At 39.3% G+C, this 22577-nt stretch overlaps 1 protein-coding gene across 1 annotated transcript in view; it reads right to left on the reverse strand.

Moving 5' to 3' along the window:
• Window positions 1–22577, reverse strand: part of acad11 (acyl-CoA dehydrogenase family, member 11) — a 559410-nt gene that overhangs the window by 319200 nt on the left and 217633 nt on the right. The window contains 1 exon segment of the mRNA XM_039754106.1: window positions 20324–20566. Coding sequence (XP_039610040.1) covers window positions 20324–20566 — 243 coding nt within the window.

Below are 22577 nucleotides of genomic sequence, written 5' to 3' on the forward strand. Positions count from 1 at the left end.
AGGTGTGTACATATGTAACATTGCTTGGAAAGATTCTAACTATTTTAAGCTTCTCATTAACTTAAGTTTAGTTCCATTAAGCATAAAAACTGCAACAAAATGCAAAAAATACTCTCTTACCAGCGGAAATTCACTGTTTAAATTCTCCAGCTATATAGGTTCTTGTTATCAGTAGTTAGCAATATCAGTATGAATGCATGGTGATAATATTTTTCTAAATAAATGTAGCATGTTTTCTTAGTTCAATATTCAGTCCCTTCCTAAAGTACATAAACATATTATTCAGAAACACGTAAAGCTAAAATATAGTATGCTGTAAAACTTTAACTGGTAGTTTTTTTTAATCAAAATGTTTTTCTCTCTCTCAAAATGAAGGACTACACAGATAAAAATGAACCATATTTTAAAAATGCATTAATTATATGAAGTTTCACCTATATATAAGTATGGGCTTAAATAAACAATAATACTTGATAACTATAAGTACTTTCTTTCTAAGATAATCTCTATGTTAAAAGCAGACAAAACTGCCAGATATATGATAGTTCACTCTGATGTAGTACTCCACCCAAAGTAAATAGTTTCTCATGCCAAAGGAGAGGGGAAAATGAAACAAACCACAACAGTTATTTTGCCATTTACATCAAAGTAATAACTACATAAAATGCTACAAACAGTTGCCTAGCAAATAAGGAATTTCAAGGAGTATAGGCGCACTGCAGAACAGAAAATAAAAGCAGTCAAAATGCTCTTCTACATGCCAGTGTGGGTAGACAGGACAAAAAATGGGCTTGGCATGCACTGGAAGCAAATTTTATGATGGCAGTTATCTGCTGTACATGAAACACAATTGTAGTAATGCAAGACAGGTTAACTTAAAACAAGCAGAAGCTTCCTGCCATATGAATTATTAGAATACTATTAAAATGCCTTTTGCATACCTTCAACAGACACTCGTGTCCATGCAGTAAACATGCTAATAATACCATTGAATATTGTGTGCTAATATATGCATTTTATTGTTTTGCTCTGTGCAAATTCCAACAACCCAGTGTCTGTGTTGGTAATGAATACCTACTTAAATAATTAAATGGATGCTGAAAGGCCACTCATGTTAGACTAGGAATTCAACAGTGAAGTAAAATATATTATATCAGCATCTCGAATAGTATGAACTCCTGCTAGAAAGAATATCATTCAAGCAATATTCATAAAGGAACTCATTTGTCCTTATCCTGTGCTAGTGGTGATTAGCCTGAGGCAAAGAAAATAAAAATTACAGAACTCTATATTCTATAATCTACTCATATTAACTGATCTATTAATTTAATTTTATTATCTTAATCCAAAAACCCAGATGGATTAACAAAGTTCAGGTAATGGTTAGTCTTGCTGGGCCAGATTTGATTCTCGAACAACAATACACTTTTAGGGACAACAGATTAGAATTTTTGTATTTAAATAGTGGGGAAATCTGCTGTTGCAAAGTCCCCCCTCACAGAACGTCTTTCTAAAACACCCACCCCCAATTTCTCCAGTCCATACATTTTAAAACGCTGGCGGGGTTTCAGGAAGGCAGCAAAAGAAGCTGAACAAACAACTTAATACCGAGTGAAAATAACAAGTTAAAAGTTATCAATTCAGGAGCTTAGTAGCACAACGTAACTGAAGCTTAATGATTAATTTGTATATTGTAATCAGCGCAGCGGAGGAGGCAAGACACAAACACAAACACACACATAGACAATTGCAGCTGCTTGACTTCATGCATTTGAGAATTGCTTCTGTCTGATACAATATATTTCTGTCATTTTGACCACTGTATTACTATATGGCATAACTGCAAACAGACTTTAAAAAAACATTGCAGTTTATGATTATGCTACGTGTTTAAATGGGTGGCTATACTCTGGCATGCTATCTTTGAATTTCCAGTTACAAAGTAATGTTAACTTACTTCAATTACAGAATTTGTTTAAATGTGCAGTAAGTAGGTGGATGCTGTGTAGTCTGGCTCATGCTTTTATTGGTGGTGTTAGGCAAATTTGTTGATTCGGATGTTTTGAGTACCAAACTCTGCATCTCTCTCATCTGTCTGGCTCATTATTTACTTTGGATGCATATTTTGCAATTCATATTTTCACAATAATAGGTTCCAATTCTTTCATCCTTACATCAACTTCGACACTATTATTGTAACTTTACAACAGACTGCACATACAGTAAGGGCCCTGCGACAACTTATCATTTACTTTCACCACTAGTGCACTGATGTTTGTGAAAGCCAATGTATAAAATGTATAATCAGGTTTTACATAAGGGTTTTTCCCTTGTAACAGATTATGTTTACTTTTTACCATATGTAGTTTGCTCTACGCACATGCAACACTGTGTTTAATAGTGGACTTTTTGGGAAACATTTTGACTATAGACAATTTATAGTAAACAGAAGCCTGCTGGCTAACAGACTAAGTTAACAATAGCATTTCTAAGCTGTGCTGTTTAAATCACCACCCCTACTTTGAGTGCCACCTTAACAGTGCATTAGATTGGTGCAGAAATGTGACATTCATTGAACCATCCAAATTTCATTCATGGTTGTCACCAGACATATATATATTATATGTCTGGCTCAGTGAGAGTTTTTTTTTTTTACAACTCTTTGTTGATGTGAACAAAGGTCAGAAATGGAAGGTGCAACAGGAGGGCATAGATCAGTTCAAACTGTTCTCAAGGTGAAACTCCTCCTTTTATTGTTTTTAAAATGAAAGGCTTGTGTATTTTAGTCCTCAGTCTTCTAAGGTTACACTGTCAGGCAACATACGTATTACAATAATGATGATCTGATCACTTTCTTTATTAAAATCAGATAGAAACCTAATTTGACCATTTACATAATATGTTCCATCCATGTTTTTTTTCTAAGACTACACTATAATAACAATGACCCGAGTTCTAACTTATGGTAGAATTTTTTATTTACATACTTTACATGTATTAAAATATCAAGTAATTGAGATATTGTCTGTTTTTATATAAAAAAAAATACATGTATTAAAATATCCAGTAATTGAGACATTGTCTGTTTTTATATAAAAAAAAAAATATGCATTATAAGGATTCATATGTTTCGGTTGTGTAGTATGCGGCCAGGGCTCTTGCCCGGCTAGGACACTTCCACACTGGGAGGACTGGGGAAGCAAGCATGTCCAGAGCGTTACCTACACCGGGATGCTAGATGGCAACCCCCCTGGGTTGCAGCAGTGCCTCAGACTCCTGCAGAGCTTCATGGGAGTTGGAATGTGGTACAGCCCTGTTGAGATCTGCAGGCGCCGCCAGGGGGTGCTGCAGCAGGAGCTGCTGAGCCCTTATGGGTAGTTCCTTTGCCACACTCAGAAATGCTGCCAGAAATGAGTAATCAAGCACCTAAAGCACTTCCGGGTGCGTAATAAAGGATCCAGCAGCCACTACTCGGGAGCCAGAGTCAGGAGAAGGAGCAACGAAACTTGACCCAAGGAGTGAGGGAGGAGAAGGAAAAGAGTAAAGGAAGGGAATCAATGTTTGTGCTGTGCTTGTACCAGGACTGTGTTATACTTGCGGGGAACGAGGAAGGCATTTCCCACAAGGGAAAAAGAAAAAATCAAAGTGTGCATTGAACTTGTATCCCACGCTTGTCTGTGTCAGGTTCAGATGGCGGTGCCAGCCTGGTGGGCTACAGTTGCATTTCTCACTTCTTCACATTTTCTTCTAAGAAAAAGAAAACATTCACTGCTACATTGCGGTTTAACATAATTCTCTAACTCTAACTAATGATGTTAAAAAATAATCAATGTAACAAAAATAGAGAGGCTCAGAAGCAGTATTCTGATTTCTATGAACACATTAGTAAACTGAATGGCCAAATATGCAAATGACTATACTTGCAGGTTTCTCATGATCATGTCTGCTATTGGAGGGCTGTGCATTTAGTTTGCCAAAACAAAGAGTCAACAGGCCAGGACCACACCGTGGTACTAGAATAAACTAGATTTGAACAACTGAGCCTATATGAAAGAGTGAAAAATGTTGGACTTTACAAGACCCAGTGATAAGCCCAAAATATCATTGTCGTGTTGCTGTATCGATAAATCTGTAGGACATTTCTTGGCATGACTGTTGCAGGAAGGCTTTCGGACCTGTTAGGATGGATATGGGAGGTAGATGAAACAGGCTGTTGTGGCACCTAGACCTTTTATGTAGCACCCATGCTTTAAACTTTAAGTCGGAGACTAGTAGATCATCTAATTTGTTTTGCCATCAGGGAAATGTAGTGTTTCTTCCCAATGACCAATGTAACCGCGAGAATTATAAGAGTTGTTGTTTGGTGAAAGTGAAATCTACATATGTGAGACCCAGTGACGTGAAGTGGCTGACGCATAGCGCAGGCCGGGGTGGTTGCCGAGCAACGCAAGCAGGGGGGCGGGCCCCCAAATAATACTATATTTTCACTATTAACCACTTTATTTAGAGTGAATACTGCTATGTTAATAAATAATTATACTTTGTTTAATACACTGGTAAAAAGAAGAGTGCTATCTCCACAAACGGGGACTAATTCTAAGGAAGTCACTCGTATAAAATGGAGTTTTGATCCTCTCAGAATAAAACACACAAGTGAAGGACTCATTAAAAAAGTGAAATTAGAAACAAAAAAAAAATGCATCTATTCCTTAATCTTACCTAATAAAGTTTTAACCGCTTTTTCCCAGTGCAGTGCTCAACCCACTTGTCCATCTCCAAACACTGCTTTCTCACCTTCTGCTTCTCTTTTTCAATGAGTTGGCCTACAGTATGACTTCACCTTTTCTCTCCACCAAACTTACCTATTCCTCCTGGTCTTACAAAAACAACAGGAGTTTACTCCAGCCAAGCAACCTTTGCTCTTTATTTATTAGCTCTGTAAGGGATGGAACTTCAAGACAGATTTACATTTGTCCCCTAATCACTATTGGTTGAGTGGTACTGCACAGCAAAGGTCAATTCATGTAACATCAGAGTCATCTCAAAATTTTTTTTTTTTGAGTCATAGTCACATGTATATGGTTCATTAATCTTACCTTTAAGCATGATGGTTCTTTCTTTGTTACCTATTACAAATAATAAAATCAATATTTAAAGCAGATTGTTAGCAATCATGATTGGTGCAATAACTGATTTTATCGTTTAAGTATTACACATTTATCCAGCCAGTGACATTTGCCTATAACTTTGTTGGTTGTCACATTGGCCACTGACTCGCAGATTTCCTGAATGATGATTAGGGGTGTTTGCCAAGAAATTTACACCTCCACCAAGTAAAAAGATCAAGATAATGCATTAATATTCATTGAGGCTAAAGAAACATTGGAAAAAGCCACCTCTTACTTTAAGATTACGAACTCTATACTTATGAAAATAGATGTTTGAGAAAAAAAAAGGACGCCTGGAAAATGTCAAATGTCACATCATGTTATAAACATCCAGCTGGACAGCAGGCTTTGTCCACAGATTAATTTATCTGAACTTGTGTTTGTACACCTCATAACAAACTTGATTTTTATTGCTTTGCAGTTTGTTTTCATTGTGAAGCACCATGTCATACAGTATAAAGTGTATGGCTTTCTACACAAAAGCAAGTCATCTTTTGGCAGCAAGTATTGCATGACATTGAAGTATTACTGGGAAGGAAAAAATGTATATTCTTTAAGTCCAGGACCACACACTGCACATCTCATTTCTAAAATTGCTGCATAATGAAAGCAAGATGTAACATAGATACTGTGGAGCTCAATTTTAAAAATTGAAAGAGGCACCAGAAATACTTGATCAAACTATAGCTGACTTGATGCTATCTGGAATTGCTTGGAACACTGTTATTTTTTTAGACTAGAAGGAAGAAAAATAAATCTGAAAAAGCACACATATAGGGATCCTACTAACACATTTTCTTTCTTGCACTTATCTGCGCAGCTAAGTTAATTAGATTAGATAGAACTTTATTAGTCACCAGGGGAAAATGTGAATATTTACAGAAGCTGTTTAAATAAATAAATACATAAATAGAAAAATAAATATACTGTATACACATATACACACTATGGTCTGTATGCACACCAGAATGTCGAAAAAGGAAAAAATGAAAAAGAAAGAAGCTTGATAGCAATAGTGAGGCATTATGCAGACATATTTCTGTTGGTAAAAAAGAGCCCCAGTAGCGTTTCTTGACACACTTCTGCTGAATAATTTATTGGTTCAAAGTACTCTGCGTTAAGCGCATCAGAGAAAGGCTCTTCCGCATTTTTCATAATGTCACTCAGTTTTGTTTTAAATCTCTCCTTTGCTCATAACTCCAGAGGGTCCAGAGCGTGTCTCATAAGTAAGCCTGCCCTTTTACTTAGCTTGTTGATTCGGTGGATGTTGTTCTCTGTGGTATATTGGATCTGTAATTCAGAAAAAGGTGGCTGATTTTTAAATAAATAATCATGCCCTGAATGTGCAGGCTCAAATCGGGTGCTGGTGTGTGTGAGTGTGTTCCACTTCGTGGTTAATTAGGGAACTTGCTGACTGCACCGAATACATGTGTAGAGTGAATGTGAAGAATGTGTAGAGGCAGGAAGATCAGTCAGGCACCTAAATAATGCGATGAAGGGAGCAGCTTCTTGCACCCATAACCAATTACACAGCAGAGGTTAAAGAAGCCTGCACGGGACAGATGGGAATGAGAAACAAGAACGAGAAAGAAGAATGAAAGAACAGACAGAAAGTTGTGAGACCAGCATCGGGTGGAGAGGCAGGATGAGCCAGCCAGTTAGTGTGAAAAGGCAGCACAGTTGTTGGTCCAAAGGATCGGCACTCTTGGGACAGCTAATCCCACTGAATATCTGTAAAGGAGAGAACATGAGCATGGTAGATTCCTCCCCAGGGATATTAGGCATGCCAGAGGAATGAGAAGGAATGTGTAAGGACAACTGACCCCGAGCAGCCTGGCCAGTGCCACTTGGAGGCAGCTACAATGGGGGATGGATGGCAAGGACCACTGCTGCAGCTGAGAAAACAATGGGAAAGCCAGGGAGACGAAGTTGAAGTTGCACAAGGCTCGTCAGATGGAACTTTACCCTGATGATTGTGTGGTTGGTTCTTATTCTTGTTTTATTCTGGATTTTAACTTCACTGATTTTCACTGTTTTAACAGATTATTTATTTAAGAAACGTTTTTGCATTGCACTATCTATATATATAATTCACTAAGGCAAGACAACCATGGAAAGCATGCCGGAAGGGGCGTGGATTCACTAAGCCGCCGACAAGTAAGACACCTATGGCACACGCAGGAAGGAGCCATGCCCACCAACTCTAAGACCATTGGATAAGACGACAACTCACAGAGCCACGCCCACCAACTCGGACGTGACGACACAGAAAAAACAGCGTCATTTATATTTGCCGGTCATAGAGGCCACATACACCTCCGAGCCACGTTGACTATTCATAGAGGCATGTTTCTCGCGGAGGTGAATCGCCATATGCAGCGTGTAAAATGGTTTGCGAGGGGTATCCCATGGGATCCTTAAAACAATCCTTTACAACTGAGGTTAAAACACAATGAAGTAAGCAGTCTTTAAAAACAGAGTTTTCGGATACGACACACAACCGCGTGCACCATAGCAAACTGTTTTACACGCGTCGGGTGTCTTGGTGGATTATATAAAGAAAAGCAGCCAAAACCGCACAGAGCAATGAAAAGTCTACGTGAGTCACAGGTGCATCTGGACTGTGCAAAGACGACAACGACTCAAGTGAGTTGGAGGTGGGCACATGAGCAGGCAGTGCATGCTGAACAAGAAATCAGCAGACTAGCATGACGGAGGGAGCAGAATGGACGTCCTTCTCCTCTCCTCCCATTCCAACCTCCGCGCCTGAGCGCCGTCCACCCCCATCCCTCCGTCTGGGAGGAGAAGGTGCGATGGCGGTCCGCCAGTTTTCAGTCACGGACGATTGTGTATTGGTTCGTTCCATGCATTGTTACAATGTTGCTTTTCTTGCTGATTTATTACATTACCGATTTTTCAAATGTTAATTTTCTCCCTGTGCTTAAAAATCATTAAAAAACCAGCCTGATTATGCGGCATATGGTACGCCGTGGGTTGGCTAGTTTATTTTGACACTTGAACTGATGGTTTTAATAAAACCACTTTGGCATCTTTATGCTCCTACACCTTGTCTGACTGCATGTGTTCTTTATTTGTTTGGCTAATCCCTTGGATATGTTACTGGTAGTGGCTGATTTAAGAGGCTCCCTGCAAGGACATGGTCACACTAGTCCAGCACACCAAAGCGTAGAAAATCGTACTGGCAATCACAGAGCAGTAGAATATGTGAAGGATATTATTACCCACAGCAAAGGAACACAGTCTTTTAAGAGCCTGCTCTGCCCTTTGTTATATAGTTCCTCTGTGTTACAAGACCAGTCCAGCCTGTCATTAATGTGGACCCTAAGTGTTTGTAGGAGTACACCAACTCTACATCCACTGTTTGATTTGTGACTGATCATGGGAGCTCTTTGGTGTAGTGAAAGTCAATAGCTAGTTCCTTGGTTTTGTTGATGTTAAGATGCAGATGATTCTCTTGGCATCAAGTAACATTTTTTCCATCTGGCTTCTATACTTTTTCTCAACCCACTTATCAATCCACCCCAAAAGTACAGAATCAGCTAAGAATTTCTGCATGTGACATGGTGTTATATTTGTAGTCAGAGGTTTACTGAGTGAAGAGAAAAGGAGACAAGACTGTTCCTTGTGGTGCTCCAGTGTTGCTCACATCCATATCAGAAACACAGTCCTTAAGTCTAACACGCTGCAGTCTGCTAGACAGATAGTCCATTATCCAGGACACCATGAGCTGCCTCCCCTGCATATAATTGAATAATTGGATTATATCTCATCATTTGGAAAAACACACCCTTACTTTCTCTTGGAATCTGGTTAACCGTCTTCTTTGGGTTTAATGATAAAATGTATGTTATTTAAAATACATTGGTGGAGTGGAGAGTATAAGAATTTCACCTTTGCATGTATTTTTTGCTTTAAAACACATTTTTGTCAAATACTTCCTGCATTCAAAAAACTGATACATTTTGAAGTTTTACAGAATAAATGGAAACAGTTCTAAAAAGCAATGTATTCATTCAACCTGGAAACAAAAAAATTGAAATAAACCCTTTTCATAGGGGACACAACAGCTAAATAATTCCACAATTATTTTAATACTGTGGTAAGTGACCTCTTTCTCTATAACGTTTGAACTTTTCAATTAAAGGAATGCAGCCATTTTATCTGCTTAGAGTGGACATCCTCAGTTGTGTCCTGAATGGCTCTCTGCATTATATGGTAGTTGTGTTTATATAAAAATGGAATCAGGAGATGGGTTGTGTTTTACTAATAGGCAAATGTCAATACCAGGCAGATAATAATCTAATAAACAAGCCCAGGACATGAAACCAAAATTGTAATTCAAAGAACATAGTGCAAGAGTCAAAAACCAAAAAAATAAAATTCACATGGCCCAAACAAAAGACAAAAGTCTTTTAAAAATGCGTTGAAATAAAAAATAAGCTTAACCATAGGATTCCTTGGCCTCCATAACCCAGCAAATGATGCTTAAAATATTTTTAGAGACCATTGTTTATATCTAAACAATATAAAACAAAGCCAGATCATGACATAGTTTTAATTAGACTTGTCTGAGTTTCAGTGATAGAAGTTTCATAATAGCAAAGGAGAGTGTACATAATTTGCTTTGATCAAAGAACAGCTCTCAAGACCACAGCCCTGCCAAAAGATCAATTATTCCACATAGGTACCCTGGTATTAAGAATCCTAAAACATTCGTACTTTGTATTCTTCACCATTCTCTACTTGAACTGAAGAAGGAGTGTTTCCTTATGTATAATAAGGGCTGCTATAAACTATTTTCAGTTGTGACACATGAAATTTTAAAGGTATCTTAAATTGTGCTGGGAGAACAAAAAGATAGGACACTGAATTCCTATACGATCCTATACACCTGGAAGCGAAATTCCAGGATGGAGCTCTCAGACGCATGTTCTGTGTAGACAGCCACGTTTTGTCTGTCCCTAAACTCTAAGGCTACTCTTATGTTTTCAGTTTACAAATTGGTTGACTGAGGTTTCCACCATCTTCCAATTCTCCTAGCCTTCCTAACAAACCGACTTTAGAACTTGCAGGTGTTCTGAAACACACTGACAACCAAAGAAGCTAGGACAGTGTTTTGAAACAACTATGGCTGGTATTCATACCAAAATTCAAAGGGATACTTTCTAATTGCTGAATGATAAGGCACATCACATAAAGGGCAAACTTATCTAAAGGCCCTACCAGCCAGGCTGGTAAACAGTGCACTGAAGAAATTTCTCCAAGACCACATTCACTCATTCCATTTGGCCTTGGCCTCCAAATAGCAACCCAAAGTCAAATCCACTTTGCAACCTGCCTTTTAAAAAAAGAAGAAGCCTCAAACTGAGAATTGCGCTCAGTAATTACTGAGGAGGGGAACCATGTGGTCATACTACCTTGCAAATAACTATACTGTATTTGCAAATTCTCTTGCTGATATGAGCTTTTTCAGTGGGAAGAAGTGATCAACCAATAGTATTATACTGCACTGAGAACTAGGTAGGTTTGTATTAAGTTCATTCATATTGCCTCCAAAAACAACTAAGAGATGAAATTGGCTGAAGTAACCTCAGGGGTAGTCCCTGAGAGGGATTCATCCAATTACAAACTTGACAGGTCTAAATGAAATGATGCACATCTTGTCCCATTTATCCCACCAGAAAAAGCATTTCAGTAACACTAAAGAATGAGAAATTCCAGGATCCCTAAACATAATGGAAGAATGTACTCACTCTAAAATCCGTGGTTTTAATCTGTGTAGCACATAATATCTATCTGGCCACAGAATTTGTGCATGAGAAGACCAAACTTTCTTTGCTAGGTTCAACAGACAGTCAATAATATTTGCACCTAAAAAAAATATCCCAGTTAGACTGTCTGGCATTTAGTCCCTTAGCTGTCCTTAAACAATCGAAAGAACACACAAGGATGTGTTTTGCTAGTTTTGGGAAATGCCTGAGTAGTTCCTATGCCAACACCTATACCGGATGTGTCTACTTCGAGAATGAACTGTAGCAATGTATCTGTAAGTCTTAATATAGGAGTGGTTGTGAATAGTGTCATTAATGAATCAAGCGCTACATTAGATTCAGGTACCAGGGAAATTTTCTTGTGCATTTTCTATTTGAATGATTATATATGAAAAAGGAAGTAAACTTCATTAAATATTTTTATATATGTGGAAATAGCAAGATTTGATCTTCTTTTTAAATGTATATTTAGAGAAATGTGAGGTAAATGGAAAAAAAAAATGAAAATATGACTTTGTACTAATTTATTCAATGAAAAATGAACAGATATGACATTTCCATCTGTGGAAAAAGTAAATACATTCTTGGCTCTAATAGCTGATATCATCCCTTTCAGCAGAAAAAACATCAAGTAAGCATTTCCTATAACTGTCTGCTAGTCTCGGACATTAACTGGGAAAAAATAAAAGGATTCTTACAGCTGGGGTGTTTTGTATGCACAGCACCTTTCAAACAGCCAGTTCTTTATGACTGATTTCATACACCAATAAAAAAACCTTGTCTTTATGAAACTTGTATTTTTCTAGTGTGACAAATAAATGATCATCCTTTAGCCATTTTAAAACCTTAGTGATATGCTGCACCTGGGAATGAACATCCTTGGAAAATATAAAATCAACAGCATTTAGCAATACAAACACCAAGAATGTCAAGAAAAATGTTCTTAATAAATGACTGAAATACTTCAGGTGGATCACCCAATCCATAAAACATCACCTGGTGTTTGTAATGTCCATTAGCAGTCCTAAAGCAGGTTTTCCACTAACCCTCCTTCTCTAAGGAAAATTAAATTGTAGGGACTATAAAAATGTACAAGGGTGTAAATCCCATCTTTCCCATCTGGATGGAGCAAAAATTTCTGTAAATTCTCCTAAATACTGTACAGTGGAACTTCGGGTCACGACTGTAATTCGTTCCAAAACTCTGGTCGCACCCGATTTGGTCGTGACCCGAAGTAATTTCCCCCATAGGATTGTATGTAAATACAATTAATCCATTCCGGACCGTACAAGCTGTATGTAAATATATTTTTTTAAAGATTTTTAAGCACAAAATTAGTTAATCATACCATAGAATGCACAGTGTAATAGTAAACTAAATGTAAAAACATTGAATGACACTAAGAAAACCTTGAACAGAGAAAACTAACATTGCAAGACTTCATGCTATAGCCTTACGAACCGTTCTCTGTAAACACTTTTTAAATGAATTTTAAGCACAGGGAAAAACATGAACATTTGAAAAATCCGTAATTTATACAAAAACTAACCATAAACAACCAAGGAATCTAACCTTGCATGAGTCGAGTTCTGGAATGAAGGCAGTGAGGAGGAACTGGGTGGAGACGAGATTATAGTTTTGAGGTAAAGTCTGCGACGATGCGGGTTCGCTGCATGCTCCCATTTCGCTTCCGGGAGCCCTTAAACCCGTCACCGTCGGTAATGTTACCGATGAGCATGACAATGGGGCAGTACAAAGGAGCAATCGGATGGTGCAAAAAGTGCCAAGTGCTTTTATTAAAATCAACAAAATAACAATCAAAAACAAAGTCTAAATTAAATAAAGTGCAGTGCTTTCAGAATCCTTCAATAAATAAATAATCCCATAAAAACAGAAGTGAAGTGGAGGTTAAAATCCAACAGAAAAAAGTCTTCATTAAATACAACAAGATTAAATCAATGCTCAAAGCAGTCTCTTTAAAAACAAGCCCGGTGCATTCTTTAACTGCCTTCTCGGCCTTACTGACTTCTTTAACTGCCTTATGGTGCTCTCTCTCTCTCACTCTCTCTCGCTCACTCACTGCACAGGGAATGCACAGGGGGAGACTGAACACGTGCGGAAATCATTGGCATGTACGAACCGGATGGGAAACTGGCTTGTTCGTCACCCAAGTGTGTGGTCGTGAACAGATGCAAAAGTTTGGCAAACGTTTTTGGTCGTAACCAGATTTGTACATGGTCCAAGACGTTTGTGACCCGAGGTTCCACTGTATATGTTTCCATTGCTTCACAGTCAGGTTTAGACAAGTTGTAATTTTTTCCCTTATGAAGAGGAGTGCCAGGTAACAAATAAATGGGACAGTCATATCATCCATATGGGATCAATAACAAAGACTTATGCATGTTAAACAAATCCTAGTAATATTTTTTAAACAGTTTTGTTGACAATATGGACTCCACTGAATGTCCCATCTATTGCAGTGTTGTGTTGTGTTTCACAAGGGAAATCCTCAAATTATTTGAAGAATAAGAAATTGAAAGCAATGCAATGCACCAAATAAAACATTCATTTACTGAGTTCCCATTACTAATCAGATTGCCACTAATCAAAACCACTCAGGTTAAAATTTTACAGAAATCTAAGTTAAATGCTATACTAATAAAAATTTTAAATGTGCTTCAGTCAATCAAGAGAGTAAGTACTTTAATTTTATACAGGGTGGCATAGGGAAACAAGAAATTTTGTGTTGGCAACCCTGGGACATCAGCAGTTGTTTGGAACCAATGCAACATCTTTTAGAACCTCTTGCCATTAGTTATAATGGAGTAGTGGAGTGGTGCACAACAAGCATTTACTGTGAATGCCTTCTGTAAGAATGGTGATAGTGTGATTGCTGCACAAAGGAAATTTCAGCGTCATTACCAGTTAGGATATTATGATCGTGTCTCGTCTGCTCATGCGACTACAACATGGGTGTGTAATCTCGAAGAAACAGGTTTAGCCTTAAAAGAGGTCACCAGGTGAAGCCACTTTTCATACTGCCAGACAATCGATGGCAGCTATTCGAGGATTGTTTGGAAGGTGTGTCATTTCACGCAACAGTGACATTCCATGGCCTCTGAGATCCCCAGATCTCACACCTTCATGATGTTTTCTTCAAAACATAAAATGGAATATTGAATGAATATTGATTACCATCATTAATTGCATATCCTGTACAATACATTTCATCAATAAATGCATTTTGTAATGTCTTTATTCGTTCATTGAACGTCAATTGAAAAATTCCTGTGTCCCTGCGCCACCCTGTATTAATGTACAAGATACTTTATCAGTAATTGCAGTATATTTGTAAAAAAGGAACTTAAATTATAATGTAGAATTATCATTATTATTATTATTATTACTAAATAAATCTGCAAACCTTTCTGAAAACATTTTTTTACTTTGCCATATTGGTTATTGAATGCAGATTAAAGGGCACAAAATGCAAAATTTAGCCATTTGAAATAAAATCTACAACACAATAAAATCTACAGAAAGTGAAGGGGTCTGAATACTTTCTGAACCAACAGTACACACTGTTTTTCGGTCTACTTAATTCAATTCAGTCTCACAGTAGGGGTGGAACCTATCCAGGCAGCACTGGGCTCAAGCCAGGGAAACACCTAGGAAAAAGAGCTCCAGTCCAAAACAGGGCTTACTAACATAAACAACTGCAATCTCATGGGGTCAGTTTGGATTAATTAATTAATCTAATGCATGTGTCAATAACCAAGTGAACAATGCAGTGGAATACAATTATCTATTAGCAGTGCATTGTCAAGACAGAATAGGTTCCCAGTGACACAACACTGAAGTCCATCCCAAACTTGTACTTATTCACGCACATAAAATCTCTACCTATCCTCTCATGTCTCAGAAAGAAATGCCAACATTTTGTCCTGGGTATGATGTCAAACTGCATCCGGCCCTGCAAGCAGCCCTCCAACTTGCAGGGAAATCATGGGGGTTGGTGGGAGGATTGGCACTCCAGCCACTGTAAAAAAACTTCACACAGCTCTGAGGTGACAGAAAGGACTCCTTTTTGCTCTCTGCGCGAGTAGCTCTGCTGTAGCCGCACATAGGAAGGCTGCTCGCATCATGAAGGGATGGGGGAAAGCCCCCGGGAGCCCCATCCCTGGAAGAGTCGAAACCATTGGAGAGCCAATGGGGTCAGGTCTGCTGTGGATCGTAACTGGTGTGGTGCTGTCTTCCTCTCCTCTCTATAGCAAACCTTCAACTCTCCAGGGTATCCTCGACCTGCTCCCTAAACTTGCTACAGATCACAATGTCATCAGCAAACATCATAGTCCACAGGGACGCCTGTCTAATCTCGTCTGTCAACCTGTCCATCACCATTGCAAATAAGAAACGGTTCAGAGCCGATCCCTGATGTAATCCCACCTTCACGTTGAATGCATCCGTCACTCCTACCGCAGAACTCACCACTGTCACACTTCCCTTGTACATATTGTGAATGTCACCCGGGCACAGACATGCAGACGTTGTTTTTCACCCACCACACGTTTATTTACAATATTATTATTTACAAAGTCCAAGTGCACACAAACCCCAAGTCCCCAAAGTCCTGGCCAACACACAATGCCTCCACTCTCCTCTGCTTAGTCCTTCTTCAACCCACTCAGCCTTGAATGAAGGGAGGCGGCCCCTTTTATCCTCACCCAGATATGCTCCAGGTGCTCCCCGGCAATCACCCGCCGACACGCCCCTGTGTGGCGGAAGTGCCGGCTGTTCTCCCGGAAGCATTCTGGGTGTCCCTGCTTCTCTTCCCCCCAGCACTTCCTGGTGTGGCGGAAGTACTGAGGTCCAGGGTTCCCAAGGCATTGGGGCACCCCCTGGTGGTGACCACGGGCCCCTACAGGGTTGGGCTTCCATGCCCTCAACCCGTGGTCCCCAAAGCAACCAGGGTGGCGGCCCCCACGTGATCCAAGGCGGGCGCACGCACTCTTCCGGTCCTTTATGGCGTCCCGGCCGGGTCATCGCCCCGGCACCTCTGACAATATCCTGTACATCTCTTACATACTTTTCTGCCACTCCCGACATCCTCATAAAATACCACAACTTCTCTCAAGGCACTCTGTCATATGCTTTCTCCAAGTCTACAAAGACGCAATACAACTCCTTCTGGGCTTCTCTATACTTCTCCATCAACACCCTCAGAACTAACATTGCATCTGTGGTGCTCTTTCCTGGCATAAAACTATACTGCTGCTCACTAGTCATCACCTCCTTTCTTAACCTAGCTTCCACTACTCTTTACCAAAACTTTATGCTGTGGCTCATCATTTTTACCCCCCTGTAGTTACTACAGCTCTGCACACCCCACTTAATCTAAAACGTCAGTACCAGTACACTACTTCTCCACTCCTCAGTCAATCTCTCACTTTCCAAGATTCCATTAAACAATCTGGTTAAAAACTCCACTGTCATCTCTCCTAAACACCTCCATGCTTCCACAGGTATGTCATCTGGACCAATGGCCTTTCCATTCTTCTCCTCTTCATTGCTGTCCTTACTTCCTCCTTGTTAATCCTTTGCACTAGTAACATTCAACATCACATTTTCAGTCTCCAGCTTCGTAATTATCACTATGTCTAACACTCTTTTCACCTGCAAAACACTCTTGACATACTGTTCCTTCAGAATAATCCCTACCCCATTTCTCCTCCCATCCACACCAGGATAGAACAATTTGAATCCACCTCCGATCCACCTGGCCTTACTCCACATCCATTTGGTCTCTTGTATGCACAATATATCAACCTTCCTTCTCTCCATCATATCGGCTAACTCTCTTCCCTTACCAGTCATACTGCCAACATTCAAAGTTCCTACCCTCAGTTCCATTCTGTTTACCTTCCTCCTGTCCTTCCCACCCCCCTCTTCTTCAGCCAACAGTAGCCCAATTTCTGCCAGCACCCTGTTTGTTTTAAAGCATCAACATTGTTCATATTCATTCTACCTTGTGTTTCAGTGCATTAACATTGTTCAATGTTGTCACTTGTGTGTAATAAAGGTAGTCGATCAACCTTCTATTTTCCTGTAAATATAATATATTATGTATTCTTCTTACAAAGAACTTAAAAAATGACTAAATCAAGTACTAAGAACAACATTATTGTCTGGGCAAATATTTATACATATTATAGGCTAATGTTTCAGCTACTTTTGAAGTCCAAAAAACTGTTTACTTGATTACTTGGCTTCTCTGTGTATTATAATGGGGATAAGCTAAACTTTAGGAGACACAAAATTCAATTGCATTTGCAGAGTGGAAAACATGGAGTCATATATACTGTGCATGACATTTCTGAATCAAATTGCGGACAAGATAAACCATCACAGCTGCTGAATGAAAAATACAAAAGAAAAGCAAATCATTCATGAATGCAGCTCATCCTTTAAATGAGTACCACAACATGCTTAGATCATCACATCCATACTCTAACATTTCAATTATATAAGCACAAAGAAGTATATTAATTAATACAGTACCAGAATAAAACTAGTAAAACCATAACAGGCAGATTTTATAAATTCATACATGCAAGTACTTCTAATACATAGCCATAAGCTAAACAATCTAAACATGAGAGTGAATATTTTTAGTATTAAGCTAAGCTAATAATATCTTAACACTTCAGCAGAGTAAAGAAAGCAGGATCTGAAAACAAAAAAAATACTTTAGTGATTTGTTACAAAAGTTATTCAAAACACCATTTAAAACAGCAATTGAAAAGGGCAAAGCAAATCATCAATGGAACTAAACACATAGAAAGAGTAAGAACCAAAAGTATGAGCTGAATACAAAACAAATTTCTTAACAACCTATCACAAACATTAATAAAGTTAAGCTTTTTTCAATTAATTAGTCCTTAGCAGAAAACAAGAACAATAACAAAGCATGTGCCATTTTCAGAATAATTACCAGCAAAGACCCAGAGTTAAGCAGCAGCAATTGACCAAAATAACTTGTTGAAGTAATTACATTTTAGACAGCCAGATGTCAATTTTACCAATGAAATCTTAAAATCACAAGTTCTTCCCAAAATTGAATTGCACTATTAAGCTTTTGTGACTGCTCTGAAGATTTTTGGGTAACCACGGCATCTCTCCATGTTTCTTTAGTGTAAATATACTGAAAACTGTGAAATGTTGCAGTTAAACGGACATTCACACTAACATTTTGACCCAATAATCTGTGCTTATATTCATCAAGCATATCAGAGTAGGAAAACAGCCCTAAATGGCTAATGAATATCAGAATGATGCAAATTTGGTCCTACTCTTAGGAGTAGAAGTAAAAGTATTTTATTAATTTTCCTTATTCAAACAATTACTCCTAACTTTACCAGGATTTAGGAGAGCTCATAAGTTGTTCTAACTCTCTAACAGATGCCAGAAGATGGCGATTAGGCAGAGATCGGAAAACATATTCCAGGAAAGATAGAATGTTTTGAAAATGCTGGGAAACAATGAACTCTTAAAAGGCTATTGCTTTGACAGAGATGGAATAACATTTGCAACACATTTTTTACATCACACAATCACTCCATTTATGCAGAGAGGCCTAAGTCTTGTCAGTCAAATGAAAGTGTAACGTTAACGTGTAAAATGCAGCTTTGATATAGAGATGCTTTAGGTACTGTGAAAAGCAACCATTTCTTAAGCTTTGTACCAAACTTTATATACATTATACCTGTATACATTTTCCCAGTGCTCCATGTGAGGTAATATTAAAGGTCACTGTCTCAAGTGTGGATGAGCATTCATATGTGAATGATAAGAAATATCACAGTATTAACACACATGTGGACATGGGTATAGTAACCAGCATTATGGCTGTCCATCAATGACACTGTCCATCCATTTGTTCATCTCAAGTCACTCCAACTTCTATGTGTACGCTAGTGGGAGAGGAGACGAATTTAGGAAAAGCAGACTGGCAGCATGACAGGCAAGGGAATGGTCCTCCAGGTGCAGTGGATTGGTTTTGATGGTGACTATGTCTCATTTTCTTCTCCTCTTGTTGATGGGTTCTTTGTTGTTCAAAAAGATGGATTCTTCAGTTTCTGTCCATCTCCAAAGCATCTCAAGTTGCATATGCAGAATGGAGCAATCCTTGAGAGAACAATTCAAGTAGTCATTCCAGGATTTCTTCAGTCCACCTTGAGGTTTGGATCCTTCACAGAGTATACTATACAAGACCATATGGGGAAGCAAAGACTCATCCATGCAGATAACTTGACCAGTATAGGGGAAGACATGGATAAGCAGCATGTCCTCAATGCTAGGTGATGAGCAGTGTTCCAGAATTTTAGTGTGTGAAACCCTGTCCTCTTATGTGATGCCCAGGATTATCTGGAGGCAGAGGATATGGAACACTTCTAGTGTGCGGATTTGCTTATGGTAGGTTGTCCAGGACTCGCATTCATAAAGGAGAGTTGATATACATACCATTCTATTATATTCTACAACTTTGGTTTCCATGCAGAGATTTCTATTAAAGAAGACACATTTGCATAGGCTAGGGGAAGGATTGTGTGTTCTCCAGTGTCTTGTTGCCAATCTTGATATCCACTGGAGGATCTGTGTGCTGGAAGTCAGTCTGAAGGATCAGTGTCATGGAGGTGCTGATTTCCTGGCCCATCCAGGAACAGGCTGAGTGGAAGGACTCAACAGTCCTCTGAAGGCTTTCCAGGTGAAGACCTAGGCTGGCAACATCATCAGCATACTGAAGCTAATATACAATTGTCGAGGAGGTTTTTGAGTGTGCTAACAATCTTCGAAGTTTGAAAATATTGCCATCCAGTCAGTACCAGATCCACAGTACACCAGCATTTCTCAGTAGAACAATGGCAAGGTAAATATTGAAAAGCAATAGAGCTAGGACACAGCCTTGTTTGATGCCAATAGCGATTTTGAAGGGAGCAGATGTTTCCCCCATCATCAAGAACCTTCACACTCATTCCATCATGGAAGACATGGACCATAGTGAGGAATTTCAGAGGACATCCAATTTCTTTCCAAAGCATCGCACGGTTGAAGGTGTCAAACGCTTTCAGCAGGTCAATAAAGGCAAAGCTGATGTCTTACTGGTGTTCCTGAGTCTTCTCCAGGAGTTGGTAGATGACAAAGTTCATGTCAATTGTACTGCGTTTAGGACGAAAGCCAGTTTGACACGAGAAGTACTCTGCAATGCGATGAAGTAGCCTGAGAAGCATGGCACAACCAAAGACTTTCCCGACAACATCAGCAATGCTAAGTTTCCAACACAGGTTGAAGAAAAGATGAAGTTACCCGTATTTGTATATTTCAGCAGGTATAGTGTTTTCACAGGAGTGTTCTTGTTCTTCAGGGCTTGGACAGCAGTTTGGACTTCGTGGATAGTTGGACGCTCATCTAATTCAGGGACATGCGGGAGTGTGGGGATCACCTCGAGGACTGAAGGATTCACTTTGTTCATTTGGTTCAACTGTTCTTGAAAGTGGTCTGCCCAGTGATCCAAGATCTGTTGCTTGTCTTTGAGGAGTGTCGCACATTCTGCGGTCCAGACAGGAGCAATGTTACATTGAGAATAATCATAAATTCCCCCAGTTCTGAATTTCATGGAGCCGAGATGTTTAACTGATCTAGTTTTTTTTTTCCACTTCTGCTGTGGGAAACTGATGTCAGATTTGCAAGACAAACTTAAAATACTGCATCCTAGACCTCCAGGAAGGAGAGAATCTGGTCTGTGGTCTCCTCGAACCAATCTGAGTTCTTCCTCATGAAGAATCCAAGAGCTTTCTTGGAGGAGAACTGCAGGGCTGTGAGCAGTGAGGTCCACGGTTTACCAACATCAGGACTGGCAGTAATGATGTCACCATTTGTGATTGGGACCTGGTTGTGTTGAAGCTGAGTGCAAAGATGACTTCACAATGCATTTCTGGTGTCAATGGTTGCAAGGGAAGCAAAACTGGGATTAGCTTCTAGTAGGTGGTTTAAATATAGCACAGAGGATAGACCGGACAAGTCTATGTTCTGTCTAGCATTCTGCTTCTCACATTGCTTATGTGATCAGGACATCCTGGAGACCATGCTGATGGACATTTATATAGTCTGGGAAATGCCAGTTCTTTGACCAGTGATGCATCCTTATCATCTTGCGTTTGTTGAGGAGTGGAAACATTGTGTTGGTAATAGACAGATGATACTCCACCCATTAACATTCATATTTCCAGTACTATATTTCACATCACTCTAGCCGTCAGAGCTCCTTTCAATTTGTGCATTGAAGTCTCCAAGTAAAGTAAGCTTGTCTGAAGTGGGAACATTTTGGACTGCCTTGCCAAAGAAAACAGTCCTTTTCATCCTCTGTTGAATCAAGCATAGCAGTATATGTGCAGATGATTGTCAAATAGGAAGCTTTTACCAGTGGAACACTCAGGGTCATTAAACACAAACTGATGCCAACAGGGCACTCTGTGACTTTTGGGAGTTGTTCATTCTTGACAGTGAAGCTGTTTCCGTGGATCTGCATCTCTGACCATGGTCGGCCTTTCCAGAAAATGTATATCTGGTTGTGGTTTCAGCGATGGATGAGTCTCACAGAGGGCTCAGATGTCCACCTTGTAGCGTTGGAGCTCTGAGGCTGTAAGGGTTGTTCTCCAAGGAGATTGGAGATTTGTCCAGTATGATCAAGTGAGGGTATGGTATGTGAGTGTACCCTTCAAAGGCATCCTATCTACAGATGGTTCCTGCCTTACACCCAGTACTGCTAGGACAGAAACTCTGAAATGTAATAACAAGAGTAAAAAAAAAAAACATTCTCATCTTGCCTGGATGCATTCACAAGCTGTTTCCTTCTGATGAACAATATGGAGATTCTTTCTACTCAGCAGACAGGGACAGCTTGTAAGCTGAAAAGGGAGAGCTTCCATGGGATTTTGGGCTGAGCTCTATCCTAGACCAAAACTTCTCTCTGCGGTGATGACATTGAAAAAAAAACAATGCAAATTTGACTCTGTAATAATGTAATCAACAAAAATGACTAGTTTTGTCATTTCCATCTGTGGAAAAGGTAAGTACAGCCATGGCTTTAATAGTCGGCATTGTCCCCTTTGGCAGAAACAACTTCAAATAAGTGTTTCTTATAATTGTCTTCCACACTCTGACATCAGCTCATAGAAAGTCTTTCCTGCTCTTCCATATAGAGTTCTATAAGCTGTGTTTCTGCAATTAGCCCTGGCCAAATCCTGAATGATGGCAGCCCATTCTTGCATAATCAATGCTTGGAGTTTGTCAGAATTTGTGGGGTTCTATTTGTCCATCAACCTCTTGAGCATTGACCACAAGTTCTCAATAAGATTAAGGTCTTGGAAATTTCCTGGCCATTGACCCAGAATTTCAATGTTTTGTTTCCCGAGCCACTTAGTTAGCACTTTTGCTGGAACTGATATCCTTTTAACTTTTAATAGCAACACTGCTTTTAATTTGTATGCCTCTACATGAAAGTAACTGGTGCTATACACAGGACAGTGAAAAGCTGATTGAGGCGAGCGCCCCCTTCTAC

Source organism: Polypterus senegalus, chromosome 5 (assembly GCF_016835505.1).
Source record: "Polypterus senegalus isolate Bchr_013 chromosome 5, ASM1683550v1, whole genome shotgun sequence".
In the NCBI taxonomy this organism is placed as follows: Eukaryota; Metazoa; Chordata; class Cladistia; order Polypteriformes; family Polypteridae; genus Polypterus; species Polypterus senegalus.